Source organism: Talpa europaea, assembly GCF_964194135.1.
Source record: "Talpa europaea genome assembly, chromosome: 3".
Taxonomy (NCBI): Eukaryota; Metazoa; Chordata; class Mammalia; order Eulipotyphla; family Talpidae; genus Talpa; species Talpa europaea.
The window spans coordinates 129,034,859-129,054,004 of record NC_140069.1 but is presented as its reverse complement, the minus strand read 5'-3'; the positions used below and the strand labels follow the sequence as shown (position 1 = coordinate 129,054,004).

General features: G+C 39.8%; 1 protein-coding gene across 1 annotated transcript in view; it reads left to right on the top strand.

The window, feature by feature from the left end:
• The window catches only part of AASS (aminoadipate-semialdehyde synthase), a gene marked incomplete at its 3' end in the record, with an annotated part of 41,248 nt that extends 23,369 nt beyond the window's left edge, over nt 1–17,879 (top strand). Inside the window, exons 13-23 of the mRNA XM_084229592.1 lie at nt 2,205–2,326; nt 2,496–2,622; nt 3,980–4,090; nt 4,183–4,291; nt 5,252–5,392; nt 9,263–9,430; nt 11,481–11,576; nt 14,463–14,578; nt 15,233–15,321; nt 16,081–16,257; nt 17,761–17,879. Coding sequence (XP_084085718.1) covers nt 2,205–2,326; nt 2,496–2,622; nt 3,980–4,090; nt 4,183–4,291; nt 5,252–5,392; nt 9,263–9,430; nt 11,481–11,576; nt 14,463–14,578; nt 15,233–15,321; nt 16,081–16,257; nt 17,761–17,879 — 1,375 coding nt within the window. The remainder of the gene's footprint in view (nt 1–2,204; nt 2,327–2,495; nt 2,623–3,979; nt 4,091–4,182; nt 4,292–5,251; nt 5,393–9,262; nt 9,431–11,480; nt 11,577–14,462; nt 14,579–15,232; nt 15,322–16,080; nt 16,258–17,760) is intronic.
• Nucleotides 17,880–19,146: the final 1,267 nt, after the last annotated feature.

Here is a 19,146-nt window from a genome sequence, read left to right as displayed (position 1 = left end):
ACTTCCATTAGCCTTTTTTTCTTTTTCTAGCATTTCAAATAGTGTCATGCCTCAGTTATTTTCTCAAAGGAAAATAAGCACACTCCTTTCTGTAGTGCTTTTAGTCTGGTTTTTAGTTGAGTGTTTGGCCTCTCATTCAGTAGAATGTTTGGGCAAGTGGGCTTTTAGTTAGAAATTAAAAGCAGTGATAAAGAAGGAAAATTGTGAGCAGGCAATTCTCCCTGGGGATTTTTATAACAAGGGCAGTGCCAAAAAATAATGTGGCAAATCTACAGAGGACAGTTGTCTTAGAGAAAGCCACTTAGCTAAGGCTCTTGTTTCCTTAACTGATTTTACTACTCAAAGTTTAAAAACATTGACATTTCTTTGGACTATTCCAGTTCCTTCAGCTGATTGCTTTTGATTTGTGTTTCTGTCTGCTCTATTTTATATCTAGTCACATTTAACAAAATAACCCACGCACTGACTTCTCAGAAGGAATCACAATGGGAAAATTAAAAACAAACAAACAGCCTTATCTTCCTTCTTATTTTATCTCTAAGAAATAAAAAGGAGATGCATCCAGATTCAGTACACTACTGTTATATTTTTTTCCATACATGTTTGTTACTTTTTATGTAACATGAAATATTCTGGCATAAGATACCAAGAGAGTATTATTTGTTTTGTTTTAAAAAAAAGCAGATAATTCTAAAACTCTATCTGATAATTTCTTATAGCAGAAACCACATGTGTTTGTTTTTCCTAGCTCTCTGTATACTTTGATTCTTATCATCTGATGATCTCTTGTGTCACTAATTCTAACAAAGTGCCTTACGTGACCAATCATGATGATATTTTCACTCTTCACAGCAGGTTTCAAGTACCAACAGGTCTTTTGGTTCCAATTGTTAGCACTTCTGTCCTCCTTCCTGCCTGGAAGGTTGTGCCAAGAGACTGAGAATGAAGATTGCATTTTGCAAGGAAATCTGATTTATCTTAGCCAATGCCTTATTTTTATACTCTCTGTCAATTAGCACAGTGATTATTAACCTGGAGCCTGAGGCTTGGGGTTGTCAGTGGGGTGGACAGTATTAGAATCTAGGAGTGAGTTTTTAAAAATACATTTTGGGCATTTAATATTTGGACACCAAAATGCTATATTTGGACATCAATATATAATATGATATGACGTGCTATAATATAATATAAACAACACTATACACATTATTAAAAAGAATATGCATAGGAAAATAATAGTGGTTCTTTCTGGAAGATGAAATGGGAGAGTATTAATTAACTCATCAGTAGTAAGATGGGGATGAAGAGAGGCAAGAACACTTTACATTTGCTTTTAATTGTATTTACTTATAATTACTGAAAAGGTTAACATTTAAAAGAATTGGCTGGCCTACAAGAGTCCAGCAATTGACCTTGTTGCTTAAATCCCTGGCACCCAGACCCCTTCCATGATTTTACACTGAGAGCTGGGAAATTAATTAAAAATATTTTGATGAGTATCCATATTTAAGACAAAACACTGAACATTATTAATAGGTTTATAAAGAGGGGCAACACATAGTCACTACCTTGAGTGTCATAGTTGGGAGTAAAGACAAAGAGTTATAGGTTAAGAAGGTATAAATTTTAACAGAATAAACTGTCCAAGAATTAAAATCCTGCCTAGTTCTAGTCTTAAGATTTGTGTCTACACTTGACCCATGATATTTGTGCCATGGCTCAACTGTTAATATTTTCAACTATTCTTAAGTGACCCTAAAGATAAATGGCTTATATGGATGAGAATCATCTTCTCTCAGATTGTCATCTCCTTGGATTGTTGTGAGGAATAAATGAGGTTTCAATGAAAAGCACCAGCAGGATTTTGAGTCATAGCCCCTGGAAGGAGAAAGTGTGAGACCAAGTTACTCACTGTGAGTAAGCCAGGCAGTAAGTGTTCCAGCACTGGCACCCCGCTGGTGGTGCTGGAAATTCGTAAGTCTGTGGACAAACCCTTCAGAGACATCATTTGTACAAAATCTAAAATAATTAGTGGGAAATGTTGCTATAGGAAACTCCTGTTGAAGTTTTTTATCACAAGAAATAATAATCTTTAAAAATGAGTGCATCATAGTCTAAGTTTTGGTTTCGTTTGGGGACAGCAAGATCCTGTTATCTAATAATTTTTTGGTTAACTTATTTCCCACCTCCCCCTTTTTCAATAGGGAACGTACTCAGTCATTTTCAATGGGCACCAAGAAAAAGGTCTTGGTTCTTGGAACTGGTTATGTCTCTGAGCCTGTGTTGGAATACCTGTCGAGAGATAAGAACATAGAAATAACAGTAGGTAAATAAGTCCTGATTTTGAAGAAGAAAAGCTGAGTTCACAGTGTTTTACTTTAATTTTGCATGACTATTGTTTCTCTACTTTGGAAAAATAATTTTGATGTTCAAGTGTGCTTGCTCTGACTTGTGGAAGGAAATCTAAAATATTGGACTTCTTATTTCATGGATAGGTTCTGACATGAGAAGTCAAATTGAGCAGTTAGGCAAGAAATATAACATCAATCCTGTTAGCATGGAGATTGGTAAAGAAGAAGAGAAGTTGGGCTCTTTGGTGGCAAAGCAGGATCTTGTCATCAGGTTTGTATCCATCCAGAGGTGATTGCCATATAATTTGTAGTTATTTCTCTTTTTTTGTTTCCTCTTTCTCCTCTCCTTTCTTAAAATAAACTTTCTAACTGAAGTTTTGCAAGTATTTTGTTCATTGGCTTTTAAATGGTTGCCATGTTTAGTATTAATTCTTTTTGAATAAAAATATTAAGGAACAGATCAAGAACTTTTATATTAATGCTGGCAAAATATGTACAGAACTCTATTCCACATGATAATAAATCTAAGCAATATTCTGTTATGTTGATCTGAGGAAGAATAATTATATGAGAGATGGTTTTATTCTTGTTTTAGGTAAAGAAAAATACAAAGCATGCAGGATGAATTTTACAATTAGAGTGATGCAGTGTGATTATGCCTATAGTTTTGTATTTATATTTTCATTGGTACTATGAAGATTGCTTTACCAAACAGACAATAAGTTAGTAATAATTATTATTGTGCAATCAGTAGGAGGCTTTACTTTTCCTTAACTATACTCAGTTGTATCAACATTTATAGAAACTTATTTTTTGTGATTGTATAGTCCCAGCACTACATTAAAACACAAAATCCAGATTTTTAGAAAACTCAATCAAAATTGAATTTTGAGGGCAGCTTCAACTTGTGCTCATCATGTGGGCCTTTCTCCATTTTGATAACCTTTCATCAATCAATACCATTAAAGCCTAGCTCCTGCCTGCTCTTGAATATAAAATACAGGCTATTTTGATTTAGTTTAATGCCCCCCCCCCCCGCCACCTGATAGCCATTTGGGAGACATGCTGGTTAAAAGACAGTAACCTTGTCTTTCAGTAGGGGACCGAAGACAAAAAAAATCTTAAAAACATAAAGATGAGTAGAATAAATTCCATTAAAAGTTAAAAAATAGTAGCTAGATACATGCAGAAGAAAGAGTTCTGGCTTTGGGGGAATGTGGGGAAGATCCTCAGTGGAGATGCCTTTTCAGCCACTACTTAAAGGAGGCTATGACCTGGGTGAGGTAAGTGGATAGAAGGTACAATTAGAACCTACAATAAAGGTTCAGAGCTGGAAAAGTAAAAGCTGTGATTCTGGAATTATAATAGCTTCTTTGGTTCTTTTATATGGCTTGTGAAAAAGATTGAGGGAGAAAAATGGAAAGGTTGGGTGAAGGTCATAATTGTAGAGAGTTTAAATGTGGTAACAGGGTAGGTTTATTCTGTAGTCAGGAGTCCTTGGTAATGTATACAAGAATAATTTAACAGAGTGATGCCTTAGGACCAAGCTTTTGTACTGGACAAGGGACATTGGAAAGGTGGATTGGAAAAAAAAATATTTCTGATCAGTATCTCCCTTTGTTTTTAAGCTTGTTACCTTATGTATTGCATCCTCTTGTGGCCAAGGCATGCATCACAAACAAAGTTAACATGGTCACTGCAAGTTACATCACACCAGCACTGAAAGAATTAGAAAAGAGGTAAGGTTCAATCACCTTTGACAAAGTGGCTCCAACGCATTATTTTTATTTGATACTTGACTTTTCCCTCCTCCTTCTTCCACCTGCTATAGTGTGGAAGAGGCGGGCATCACAGTCATTGGAGAGTTGGGACTGGATCCTGGTCTTGATCACATGTTGGCAATGGAAACAATAGACAAGGCCAGGGACGCAGGAGCCAAGGTGAGCCCAATTGTACCCAGAGGTCCTTGGAGGGAAATATTAAAAAATCCAGCTCTTGTGTATAGAAGTAATGTTTCTACAATATTGATTAATGTGTCTATATTCTAGCTCATTGTTTGAGTAGAAATTTTAAGTGAAATATCTGCGTGGTAAAAATATGTCTAAATCATAGCAATTGATTTTTAGGGAAATAGATACTACTATCATATTTTGACTTAATACAATATTTTAGATTGTCTTGGAGATTATATGAAAAGATATGACTTTTACAAGTGGGAAAAATTCTTTGGAATATAAGCAGTCTGTTTGTATAAGAATTAAATTTAGGGCCTCCCCTGGTGGCGCAGCGGCTGAGCATCTGCCCGCAGCCTCTGCAGCGCTGGTTTGATCCCCGGCCGCCTGGGAGGGACCCACATGGCACGACAGACCTCTCCTGCTGTGCCCGCTGCTCCCCTCAGCAGTGTATTTCGTCAGTCTGCCTGTTCTGTTCCCCACTCTGGCTCTGGTGGATTCTCTCCCCCTCCCGTGGTTCTGACTGTACCCAGTGCTTGTATAAATAAATAAATCTTAAAAAAAAATAAGAATTAAATTTACACAGAGGAGCTATTGGATATGAAAGTGTGATAAATCAGATTAAATATAATATACATATATTCCAGAATAGCAAACTGTATGTGTTATATACATAATATATATCATTTGAATACAAAAGTCAGGAGGAACTGATCAGGTAGAATTAAACTATTAGTTGAATTTTTAACGGAATGAAATGCTAGCTGAGGTGTATATATGTGTATATATGGATATGGATATCTGACTTAAACAGATGATGTTTGACTTTAAGGATGAAAGAAAATCTGTAGCAGGTTTACCTCATCTATGTCATTGTGCTCTATTAATTAGATACATCATTTCCCCTAACATATCATTCACTCTCCCTTATTTATTCTCTAATTACAGATTGAATCTTATGTTTCCTACTGTGGTGGGCTTCCAGCCCCTGAACATTCAGACAATCCCTTGAGATACAAATTTAGCTGGAGTCCAGTGGGAGTGTTGATGAACGTAATGCAGTCTGCTACCTACCTGCTTGATGGAAAGGTGAAGGAATGTGCCATGATACAAACCTGCAGTGCCTAAGGAAGAGCAAAATCTTTCTCTCCTCTCTCAAGGCCATTTACTGATGGACATGCTGCTTACCCCCTTACCTCCACCGCCCCTCTTTTGGTATTTCCTGGGATAGTTCTCTGGTTCCATTTCGTGTGGTCTCTCTGCTCCCAGCAAAACCTGTGTTCATTTTTCCTCTTCTCCTTCTTGCACGTTGCTTCTACAGTGTGAAATTTCACTTCTCAGCCTCTCTGCAGATGTGAAGACCCATCTTGCCATTATGTCAGCACGACAGACATGGCTGAGCCACTCTTCTGTGCTGGAGGTGGAGCAAGGCACCAAAGATGCTCATGCTGAATGAAATTCCATATGGGAGCACTCAGCCTGGAATGGGGGTGGCTCTTGAGTGGAGAGAGTTGGTGGGTCAGGGGAAGACACTGAGGTTTCTTTCTCAGCTGCCGTAACCAGAATGTAAGAGAGCTCCAAGTTTCATCACTGCACAGTAAGGAAACCCACTCAAGGACAATGTCCGTGGTCATTCAGCTGAGGTTCAAGCTCAGATCTCACTGATTCCAGAGCCCTGTTCTCTCCCTTTTTACCAGCTCTCCTGTGGCAGGAAATGCAGACACTAGAATAACGGCTACTTATTTAGGTATTTGAGCCTAAGCTAACAGGACACAGAAATATAGATGAGAGGACAATCGATTTGGACTTGGCGAAGGGGCGGGGGGTGGGGGAAAATGAGCAGGGAAGAGATGTTTTTGACCTTGAAGGATAAGGTGCCAGTTGGACAGGAATGATGCCACTCATGTCTGTACCAAGCAGTAGCCTGATTTGATTCTGACAGCCACCCTACCAGGTGTCTAAGGGAGAAAACGGGTATAAGATGCTCAGCTCACCAGCCACAGATAAAGTGTAGCAAGTGGCACAGCCGATTTCCAAACCACATCTTTCTGCCTTCATAGTTTATGCTCTTATCCGTCAGTATACTTATACTGAAGAATAAATATGACTAGGCAGAGTGTTCCTCTTTCCATTTTATACCCCCAGGCATCCCTCACCCTGTCCCTGCAGGGAATAACGAGCTATGTGATCAGAGGTGCATCCTAACCAGATCATTCTGGCAACTGCATTATTATTATGCTGCATGTCTGTGGATCTAAATGTATTTCATGTACAAAGGAGTAAAGGGACAGGATTTCTTTAGAAGCAAGGCGAGTGCTCGTATTGGCTCTTGTCTTCTGTGCCTACTGAAAAGTATGCCTTGGCGGCCCTTTGGAGTAACCCAGGCAGTTTTAAGAAGCATTGATGTCTGTGTACCATCCCCAGAGACTCTGATTCACCTGGAGTTTGGGAGCTTTAAAAATGCCCCCAGTGATTCTTATGTGCAGCTGGCATTGAGAAGAGCTGATTTAGTTGCCAGGGGACCAGAGCTGCACTTAAAATGTCACTAAACACTCAGGACACTTCATTTGATGCTGGCACGTTACATCCACTTGTTTCAGGATGTGAAACAGGACCCCAAGCTGTGTCCACAACTGGCATTCCTCATAGTGCCACCAGAGGCCAAGCAGTTGTGGAAATCCAGTGGGCATCTGTCTCCTGATGTGTGACGGAGCCCTAACACTCCAGCCAGTTCTCCAGTTATGTGAATCCTGAAGGATTGGGCAGATGCTCAGTTTCAAATTCTACCAAGATGTATTCTAAGCTCCTGATACATTTCAGCTGGGCAAGAGAATGAGCTTTTACTCTCTTTGTGCTTTGGGGTCCTTATTGAAGACAAGCATGCCAATACCAGCATGGCAGGGTTCTTGCAGTTGGTGTCAGTGAGACCCAGTCTACCTGGCAGAGGTAGGTCAGGTGTGTTGTAAGTCCCTGGCAAATATGAACTACAGAGGGAGGTTGGTGGTGATAAAATCTTGGTCGAAGTTAGAGATTCTTTCAGGCAGCAGCTTTTATATTTGTAGAATTAGAAATCATTCCATTTTTTAAAGATTTATTTTACTTATTTATACATATAGAACTGGGGTGTAGGCCAGAGGTTGGAGGGGGTGAGAGGATTTGCCAAAGACAGAGTGGGGAGCACAACATGTGGACTGACTGAAATACACTGCTGAGGGGAGCAGCAAGCAAGACAGGAGAGGACTGCTACACCATATGTGGGTCAGCTCCCTGGCTGGGGCTCGAACTTATGCTTCAGTGGCTGCCAATAGCTTCATAGTGCTAAGACTTAACCCCTTGTGCTGCTAGGGAGGCCCAATTTTTTCCTTTTATCGTGAATGTTATTTTAAAACAAAGTAAGGAGTGCTGCTTGCATCTCCCTGGCACTGGAGAACAGCCTGGGAAAACATGATGCTTTGCTTTGCTAAAATGGCCCTTTCTTAAAGATCCTGCTCAAGTTTCCTCTTTAAATGATCATTACTGTTCAGCTTGCATTTCTCTGCAAGGATCTCATTATAGACTAATCAGCCGGCTAACTTATTTGTGATGGGTGAAGTGTTGGATATGGTGGTCTTTACTGAATTTTTCTTTAAAATATTGCCCTGCCCCTAAAGTTTAATATTTGCCACCTTAATAGATTTTTTGAGACTTAGAATCCTGGCAGGAAAAATGTGTTTTATAGTAACAACGCATAAAAGCTCCTCCTGGGCATGTTTATTGCTCTGTCCAGAATATTTTCATAAGAAAGTTAATGAAAAGCCTTCCTCTCTTGCTGCTGGAATTTTCAGTCATGCTTGTCCTCTGCAAAGCAAGCCTTTAACAGGAGAGACTCTGCCAAGTGAGACTGTGCAGCCCACATAGCCACCTCTTTGCGGGATCTGGCTATATTACATACGTGTAAGTGTCCGCCTTATCTTTCATATCAAGACACGTGCAGACCTAGCCACAAATAAACTCTGGGGATCATTCAGCTTAGGCCAAGAATCCACTGGGCAAATTCCTCCAAATCTATCTGCAGGTACATTGGCAGCTCCCCCGTGCTTGTTATGTAAAGAAGACGTGCAGATATACACGATGGAATATTAACAAACTTGAGATGAAATCCTGCCATTTGCAACAACGTGGAGGGATTTAGAGGCAATTATGTTAGTGAAAAAATCCCACAGAGAAAGGCAAACACTACGATTCACTCATGGTATGAGAGAAATCAATATATGGATTAAATGAAGCGAAAATAAACCTTTAGACTGTAAGACCAACTAGTCTTACTGGAAGGAGAGGCATAAAGGGGGTGGGTAAATTGGGACAAAGGGAATAATGATAAGGGGAAAATAGTCGGATGATTGTTAGTGACCAAATGGAGTATATACACATGAACACCTGAAACTCATAGAGTGTTCTGATGCAAGGTCGCTTAATCTTTAAAATAAGAAAGAAAACAAAACATTAGTAAAAGACAAGCAAAAAAAAATACTCTCAGTCAGATTTTAAAACTTGCAAGAATAGTGCCCTTGGGACGCTTTATTAGTTTTTTTCTCCAGATCCTTTATTGCCTTTTTTTTTTTTTAAGATTTATTTATTTATTTATACAAGCACTGGGTACAGTCAGAAGTGTGGGAGGGTGAGAAAATTCACCAGAGCCAGAGCGGGGAGCAGAACAGGCAGAAGGACCGAAGTACACTGCTGAGGGGAGCAGCAGGTGGCAGGAGAGGTCTGTACGCCATGTGGGACCCTTGCCAGTGGCCGGGGATGGAACCGGTGCTACAGAGGCTGCGGGCAGCCTTGCAGCCCAGCGCTCAACCGCTGCACTACCGGGGAGGCCCTACTGCTTTCTTTCTAACTTTGATTTATTTATTGTGCAAATAATGCAAATAAACTCAAAAGGAAACAAGTTGTCCCTGACATGTCTTGCATTTTCCCTAGGTGGTGAACACTGCAGGGGGCATCGCCTTTCTTGACGCGGTCTCTCCCATGGATTATTTCCCAGGATTAAATTTGGAAGGCTATCCGAACAGAGACAGCACAAAATATGCTGAGATTTATGGCATTCAGTCTGCGCACACTTTGTTGCGGGGTACACTGAGATACAAGGTGAGCAACTGTTCTTTGATGAAGCCTGTTGTCTGTTCAGATGTAGGTGATGTGTACACTAAATCTTTCTTAGTCATCATACTAATTCAGGTGGCAAACCAGGTTGGGGTCTGTTTTCTCAAGACTTCTTTGACTGAATGTTTTGGGAGCTTCAACTCAAAATGGCTTGAACCAAGAAGGAAATTGTTGGCTCATGAGGAGTAGAGGGCAGTTGTGGTACAGCATTGGGTGTAGTATAATTTGAGGTCAGGTGACACCACTGGGACTTGGTTCCTCTTCCTTCATGTATTGGCTGTAATGCCAGGATCCCCTTGGAGGCATGGTGGAAGCGGCCGCAGGCTCAGCCTCTTAGGTGAGAATGGAAAAGTCTCTCTTCTTTATAGTTAAAAATATGATTTTTGTCCCATCAGCCCCTGAGATTACTGGGATAAGATGGGCTGATCAACTTTGGCCCTAGGCTTGAAGTTGGAGTGAACACCACTATCCCCAAACCAAGTCTGAAATGTTTTTGACCAGAGTGGGGTGAATATTCCAGGCATATAAAAACCCATGTCCACTACACATGTGTTAGCCACAGAACAGCAGCAGGGATGACAAAATCTAGGCAATCACTATAATAGTTTCCTAGGACTGTTGTAACAAATTGCTATGAACTGGGTAACTTAAAAGGACAGAAATGGCTTCACTCACCATTCAGAAGGTCAGAAATCTGAAATCAAAGTGAGGGCAGGAAGGGTATCTTTTGGAGATGGAGGGAGAAACTGGCCCAGTCACACCTCTCTCCTCTCCTCACTTCTGGTAGTCACTGAACATTTTTAGCATTCCTAAACTTGGCGGTACATCCACCCAATCTCTGCCACCACCTGACTGTTACCTTCCTCTGTGTGTCTGACTATGCCCTGTCCTCTTATAAGGACATCAGCCGTTGAACTTAGGGCCCAAACTAAATGCAGGCTGATTTCATAGTGAGATCCGTAACTGACTTTATCTGCAAAGATCTAAGTAAGGTGATAGTCTGAGGATCTGGGAAGCTGTGAATTTTGAGGGGGACACTATTCAACCCACGACAGTCAGCATGCCTGAAATACAAACTTTTCTAAAAATCAGAGAGATGAATGAAGCTCTCTCTCTCTCCTGTGAGATTTCCTGGTGATGGCCAGAGGGGACATCCGTCCTGTGTGTGTTAGCCAATATTCACTAATGATTTTTTTTGAGGATGGATGACATGTTGGTCCGAAGGTGATGACTTTAGTTCCCTACCAGCTTTTCCCCGGCTCCTATTTTATTCATTGTCTTCTACCTCTTCCTGGAACTTTCCCCTCAGACAAGAGGCACTGTGCTGGGTCTTAAGAGAGGCATATCCTTTCATTAGATGAGGAAGGGTGGCCGCTGCTCCCAGGTGCAGACCTTGTGCGATGGCCAGGTCTCCGGAAGACCAAGCTCATTTGGGGAGTGCTGAGTGTGGAGGTGGTGACCAGGTGGGCAGGCTGGACGAGCATGTTAGGGTGACTGTTAGGACATGCCCAGGACTCAGGCTTTTCTTGTAGATAATGAAAGACACATGAATTTTTACAGCGTGGTGACATTGTAGAAAAATGTCTGATTTCTGACTTTTCCTGTTGCCCAGATGCCTTAGGACAGTGGATCGAAACCAGTGGGATAAATGGTCTGCTTTGGGGGAATGTTCTGATATGTGCCTTCCATTCGATAAGAGAGAATAACTGTTCTGCTAAATAGTTCTCTGCTGAGCTGAAAGCACATCACATGTGAGGAAATTTGCCCTGATGCTGCCAGAAAATACCACTCACACGTTACCCAGAGACAGGAATAAAGAGCCAAGTTTTGCGAGTTCTCTTACATAAAACAGTGGGGTAGCAACACTGTTGAATTGGGTTTGAAGCACAAAGTGGCGGTATCCATACCCACAATAGAAATGTTTCTTTTTAGCTTGTCTTCTCAATTAATTATGATGCAAACTCACTTCAAAAAAGCTTTTTTTTTTCCTTTGAAGAGAAAAATTTCACATATTGCTTAATAATTCCTGTTACAGGGATACGCCAAAGCTTTGACTGGATTTATAAAACTGGGCCTTATCAACAGAGATCCCTACCCTGCCCTTCAACCTGAGGCCAAGCCTCTCACCTGGGTGAGTGACTCTGGAATTACATGCTATCTGCTGCTCTTCTGGAATGGCCAGGTTTGAAGTTTGGTTTGCACCAGCAAAAGAATCCATTCTGTGGCTTTTGTGCAGGAACATAAACCCTAACCTCAAATTCCCTTTTCCTTTACTGTTATGGGAGGTGGGAAGGGGCACAGGACCTGACTCTGCCGCCTGGGTCTGTTTCCTCCAGCAGCCTCACCACTAGATGGCCTCTCGGCCCTGGCACAAGGACTTGCTTTTCCATTGGGCCCTGGGCTCCACCTCTTGTCTAAGTGGTAATCTAGTGGCAGGAGTTAGGCCTGGGTCTCTTGGAAGTGGTAACTCAGGAGTCACCAGATTCCCAGCCCCAAACCCCATCAGTTCTTTCATTTGATCATTTATAGCCATGAGTAACTCAGCTTTCAATTTCTGAGTTTGTGGGTATATCTGTGTTGTGTTAAAATCTTGAGTCTCAGGATTGGGAGAAACTTCGGAGATTTGGAACTGAAAGTAAAGTAGTGCTTCCATGAACTTCCAGAAATTAACTTTTTTCTAGCTGGTCGTGCAATGTAAATGAACATGCCCTTATTCCAGTAAAAATGTCAGGAATTTTTTGTAAGGAGAAAAGGATTGATATTGTGAATTCTAGTAAGTCTCCTAAATAAGTGTTGATATTGTTGCTTGCCAGATCCTTTTGAACTCAGTTTTTTGTTTTTGTATTTTTTAAACCTGAGACCCTTCCCCACCTACATTTTACCTTTCAGAAATTTGCTTGTTGGGGACCTCCCTTCTGGTGCAGTGGGTTGAGCACAGCGCTGTGAAGCTGTCCACAGCCTCTGCAGCACGGGTTCAATTCCCGACCAGCCAGGGAGATACCCACATGGCACAGCAGACCTCTCCTATCTCGCCTGCTGCTCCCCTCAGCAGTGTACTTCGGTCAGTCTGCCTGTTCTGCTCCCTTCTCTGTCTCTGGTGAGTCCTCTCACCCTCCCATGCCTCTTGTCTGTATCCCAGCTCTTGCATAAAAATAAATAAATCTTTAAAAAAAAAGAAATTTGCTTGTTGGACAGGAGTAAATAAGTATCTACAGAATGATTCTAGGGATGAGGTGGCTGGGTTGGAAATGTTGGTGCAGGAATTCTTGTGTTGGTCCCCTATCTTAGAACTACAGTCCAGGAATTGACAGATATATAATTTTTTGATTTGTGAAAACACTGGTTTATAATTCTGTGTATGTCACCCCAATACAACTACCACCAAAGCACATGCAGTTCTTTACTCTAGACCATTGGGTCCCCTCCCCTCTTTGTTGCCATTCTCACCCCTGTTTCCCCCTTTAGTAACCTCAATTCTGAAGTCATATTTCTAGGTTTGGACAGACCTTTTTGATACGTTACTGGATTGTAAATATATTAGGTTTTTATTTCTTTATATTATTATTTTTTAAATTTTATATAATTTTTGCATCATTTTTGCACAATGTATGCATTTTCATCTTGGATATAGTCCCCATACAATTAATTCCTACCTCCCTTGTTTTGATCCTACTCCCTCCTCCCCCCCATAGTGTGTCTCTGGTTTATAGTTGCTTGTTGATTTTGATTTTTGCTTTATTATAATAAGTCTTTTTCCTGGTCCCTTATTTAGATTTTCTAAATTCCTGCTATGAGTGAGACCATCTGGTATTTTTCTTTTTTTTCTGGCTTATTTCGCTGAGCATGATCCCTTCCAGCTCCATCCATGTTGCTGCAAATTGCATGAGTGTACCTTTTTGATTGCTGAGTAGTATTCCATTGTGCAATTTCACTCCTAGGTATTTACTCAAAGGACACAGAAACATTAATTCAAAAGGGCACCTACACCCTTATGTTTATAGCAGCACTATTTATAATAGCTAAGCTATGGAAACAACCCAAAAGCCCAAAAATAGATGACTGAATCAAGAATATATTGGGTTTTATGGGCTGCATACTCTGTCAGGACTATTTTTTTCTGTCACTGAAATACATAAACGAGCATGGTTGTGTTCCAATAAAATTTTCCACTTATATAACCAGGTAATGAGGCTGAATCTGGCCTGTGAACCATTTGATTGATCCTTAGTCTAGAGCATAACTTTTAACTTTGGATCTTGGAAAAAGTTTTGTGTAGAAAGTAGAAAGCTTTTGCCACTTGTTAAGTGTTCTTCATTTGAGATTTTATTATCCACAAGATCTTTCTCATCTCTTGAACCTACAAAAGGACTCTGGTTGCTAGTAGCAACCACAGAAAGGTGTCTCTTCTACTTTATTCTGGACAAAATGGACTGCTGGAGGGTGAGGGAGACAGGTGAAAAAGTGATGGAGAGGACACACAAAGGCGTGAAATGTGATGGCAAATAGGGTGCCATCTGTTTAGTATTGAGTTGATGTTATGAGACATGTTTGGTGCTGAAGCATCATTCTGGAATACTATGCATTTATTGACGTGTGGGTATGCATATGCGTGTTCATGTTACAATTTATTGTTTTTAATTTTTCTTTTTTTAAAGATTTATTTATTTATACAAGAGCTGGGGTATAGGCCAGAGGCATGGGAGGGTGAGAGGATTCACCAGAGACAGAGCAGGGAGCAGAACAGGCAAACAGATGGAAAGCACTGCTGCGGGGAGCAGCAGGCGAGACAGGAGAGGTCTGCCGTGCCATGTGGGTATCTCCCTGGCTGGTTGGGACTCTAACCTGTGCTGCAGAGGCTGCGGATAGCTTCACAGCGCTGTGCTCAACCAGCTGCGCCACTGGGGAGGCCCTATAATTACTTCTAATTCAAAATTTGAGGCCCAATGTCTTAATAAGATAATTTCTCTATGTATTTTATTAGGAACATAGATGATTATCTTTGTTTTTTTCTAATCAGAAAGAACTCCTCTGTGATCTAGTTGGGATTTCCCCCTCCTCCACCCATGATGTGCTTAAGGAAGCTGTCTTTCAGAAACTAGGCGGAGACAGTGCTCAGCTGGATGCTACGGAACGGTAGGCACCCACTGCTCCACCTGGAGCTGATTCTATTCCATTCATGATTACTTAGTCCTTCCTACACAAAGGATGATCAAACTAGAACCATTCTTTTTACATTTGTATTTGATTGATTTCTGTTCTAATGTTGGCCTGCTGTAGAGAGATTAGCATGTGCCATATTCACGAGGGGATAAAAAGTCAATACAGAGAAGTCAATGGTAATTGTAACTTGGGAAATAGTGATTTTGAGACAGTTTGCCACTTAGCTCACAAGAAAGGTGGGATATTTTTCTTTCCAGTGTGAGATTCTCCAAGTCTTACTCCCACAATTTTAAAACACTCATCCACTCAGTGGTGGCACATTTGCTGGTATCACTGATGCAGGAGATCTAACCTGTATATTAACCTCAGAGAGCTTTTGCAACAGCATGGACTTCCAGTGTATCCATTCTGCTGTGAGGAGCACTTTCTGGAGGAATCGGGATGATTCTAAAGGTTAAAACATTACTATTGATACTGTTATTTTATGGTGTAGACAAGTTCAATAACTTGGACTGTTAACGTGTGATTCTTCTTTTTCAAGATCAATTCAACGCCCCGCTTGGTTTCCTATGTGAGACTATGTATAGGACTTGAAGATCTAATGCATCCATCTCTTATGCTTCTCAGGTTGGGTTTACTTGGGGATGAACAAGTTCCTCGGGCAGAATCCATTGTGGATGCACTCTCCAAGTATTTGGCCATGAAACTTTCCTATGGTAGGCCATGGGCTATTAGCTAAACATCCCAGAAGAAGGATTGTAAGATGCAGCAGTTAATGAATTAGATTGAAGGGCTGGTGCCAAGCAGTGGGCATGTATGTTACAGGGGAAAGAATAGTTGGGCTCTTTTTCTGGAGAAAAAATAAGGGAACTATTAAGTAAGAATGAACTTGGGTAATATGGGAAGGAAAAAATAACATTGGTTTCCTTTTAGTTTTTTTAAAGATTTATTTATTTATTTATACAAGCACTGGGTACAGTCAGAAGCACTGGAGGGTAAGAGAATTCACCAGAGTCAAAGTGAGGAACAGAACAGGCAGACTGATGAAATACACTGTGCGCCATTTGGGACCCTCACCCAGCGGCCGGGGATTGAACTGGCGCTGCAGAGGCTGTGGGCAGCTTTGCAACCCAGTGCTCAACCACTGCACCACCAGGGAGACCCTGGTTTCCTTTTAATTTTCAGTGCATTGGAGAAATTGTAAAGGAACATTTTGGGTAGAACAGTGGGTGACCTAGGGCCTCATGTCTGTGCACAAGCCATAGTGATGTCAATCTGGACAGAGGAACATTCTCAGAGCTATAATTTCCTTGAGTTTTTCACTTGTTTGTTGGGCTATAAAATGGTATGGATCATTGTTCAAGGACTGCATATGATTGGCAAGGAAACTTGAGAACAAAAGGGCAGCAACAAGAGATGAAATACAATATTGGAGTTGTAATGAGACTGATTTAAATATGTCTATTTGCTTTAAGGCCCTGGAGAGAAAGATATGATTGTGATGAGAGACAGCTTTGGAATCAGACATCCTTCGGGTCATTTAGAAAATAAAACTATTGATCTTGTGGTTTATGGAGATGTGAATGGCTTTTCAGCCATGGCTAAAACAGTGGGATTTCCCACAGCTATGGCAGCCAAGATGTTGCTTGATGGTAAGTTCTTTTATTAGAGGACTGAGTCTGTCTTCATATCATTTCCAAGTTGTTCAGGGACTGAATGTTAAATAATTATGCTTAAGTATAATACTGGCATTCATTATAAGTGAGCTGAATCATAAAATCCATGTACTGGCTGACTGGTCACCTTCTGGTAAGTAAAATAACATAGATTTTGGAGTAAGACCTGATTTCTGTTGCAGCTCAGTCACAAGATGGTTGAGTGATGAGGTAAAAAGTTAGTCAGTTTCTCCGAGCCAGAGTTTTAACATCTTCAAAGTGGATTTTGTTCTCTCTAATTTGTAGGGTTGTTGTGATCTTAAATAAAACAACACAACATTTCTACCATATAGAGGGAGACCCAGGGAATGTTAACTCTTTCTTTTTTCCCTTGGTTTTTCCTGTTTTGAGAGTGGTAATAGTGAAATAGCTGAGGATATACACTTTCAGGTCTTCAAAGATATAGGCTATGGTATATTAAGCTTATACCTCCACATATTATTAGTATTTAGTAACTAATTTGGATCAAATAATTTCAGATCTCAATTTTCCGTTCTCCCTTGATGATCATACATACATTCAATGAGCATTGCCTATGAATATAATATCCCAATTGGCCCTTGTAAAAGCATGAGGGTGGTAGAAAAGATCAAAGCATATAAATGTGAAACAATGAGAAAACGCATCTACAGTAGCCTTCCAGAGAATATCAAATTAAAACACCCACTCAGTCCTGGAGAAACCAGAATGAAGAGTGAGAGAGAGGGGGTTATCATAGCCAGGAAGAGAGTCTGGCTTTGGTTCAGCCATCCAGTAGTTACCTGTGTCCAAATAATCAGACTGATTTTAGGTCATTCTGTTGGTGTTGAGCTGTTTATATATTTTTTAAAGATTTATTTTATTTATTTATGCATACGAGAACTGGGGTGTAAGCCAGAGGTCCGGGGCTTGAGAGGATTCAACAGAGACACAATGGGGAGCAGAACAGGTGGATCTACTGAAATACACTGCTGAGGGGAGCAGCGAACAAGACAGGCAGGGTTTGCTGTGCCACGTGGGTCAGCTTCCTGGCCGAAGATTGAACTCATGCTGCAGTGGCTGGAGATAGCTTGATAACACTGAGACAACCCTTGCTCCACCAGGGAGACCCACTTTTTATATTTTTTAAAATGACATTAGCAAATAGAAGCAGACTAGTTAGGTTCACTTTCCTTTCTTGCTGTAGTTTAATTTTAGATGGTCTTGGAAGTAGTTAATACAGTAAAATGTATAAATTCTGACCTTGTCTCTAAATCCAGTCATGCTTTCAATCTAATATTAACTCCTTTTTCCTTATAGAATGTTGATTAAGTGATCATTTGATAAGCAGCTATTTTAAAAATGCCTAGGCCTCCAACAATTTCTTAACTCTGAGCTTAATGCTTTATGTGGACTCTTGTTGTGAAAATTAACCTTTAACATCACTTTCTGAAAATGGATTACAAATTAATTTTCTTGCAGGTGAAATTCGAGCTAAAGGCCTGATTGGACCCTTTTCGAAGGAGATCTACAGACCAATATTGGAGCGAATTAAAGCAGAAGGCATTATATATAATGTGCAGAGCACAATCAAACCATAATTGGGAATTATATTTTGTTTTTATCTTCCCAGGTGACATAGTCCTGAACATTTGTATAATGTGCAGAGCACAATCAAACCATAATTGGGAATTATATTTTGTTTTTATCTTCCCAGGTGACATAGTCCTGAACATTTGTATAATAAACATGTTTGCTAATGTACTATTTTAAAGTATAAAGTATGGTATGTTTTGATTAAGTTAATGCAATGGTGTTTTGAAATGTAAATCTCTATTTTAACATGAAAGCATTTAGAACAAGAGATAGAAGCAATTACCAGAGAACTTTAATCATTCTACTACATGTATATAAAGTGACAATGATTGTGCTATTTGTTAATTTATTATGAAATCTTTTCTTATAAGGATATAGTTTCATGAAATCATCAGATAGTTCTATCCTTTTGGTAACAAAAATTCTTCATGCAGCTGTATTTTTTAATTTTTAAAATCAAATCATTTATATTTGATGACCTACCTATAAAAGTTTGCAGTAATGCTATTTTATGCCTTTTTGGGTTAAAGTATGATTTGTTTAATATATATATATATATATATTCTTACAGTTTTGTCCTGAGTGTTTGGAAAAGGGATTAGGTCAGATTAAATCACAAATCACATGACCCCTTCATTAGGCACAATAAAATATTTTACAAAACCCAATAGCCTTTCATGGTGAAAAACACTCAGAAAACTATCAAACTGATAAGAACTTCAAACAGATGCAGAGCATCTGTGAAAACCCAATAACTAGCATTATGTAATGATGAACAATTGAAGGATTTCCACCTGAGATCAGAAACAGGGTAAGGATGTCTGCTCTTGATACTTCTATTCAACTTGCATCAAAAGATCTAGCTGGCGATTAGGACATAAAAGACATTCAGATTAGAAAGGAAGAAGTAAAAATATATCTGCAATTGTATGATATACATAAAAATAAATCTAAAGCAATTCTTCAAGAAAACATATAAACTTATAAATGAGTTCAGTGAAGTCGTGGGATACAAGATTAAACTATCAAAATTTAGTGTGTATAATGATATAAATTTATGATATAATGAATGAAACAATGATATTAAAATTATATTTACAATAACTTGAAGATAACAAAATAGAAATAGATTTGAGGATAAAAAATAACCCTACATTTATGGTCAATTGATTTCTGAAAAGGGTGCTAAGAATTCAATAGGAGCAAATAGTCCTCTTATTGAATAGTGCTGGAACAACTGCAGAATCTTGCAGTTGAATTCTTACCTCATAT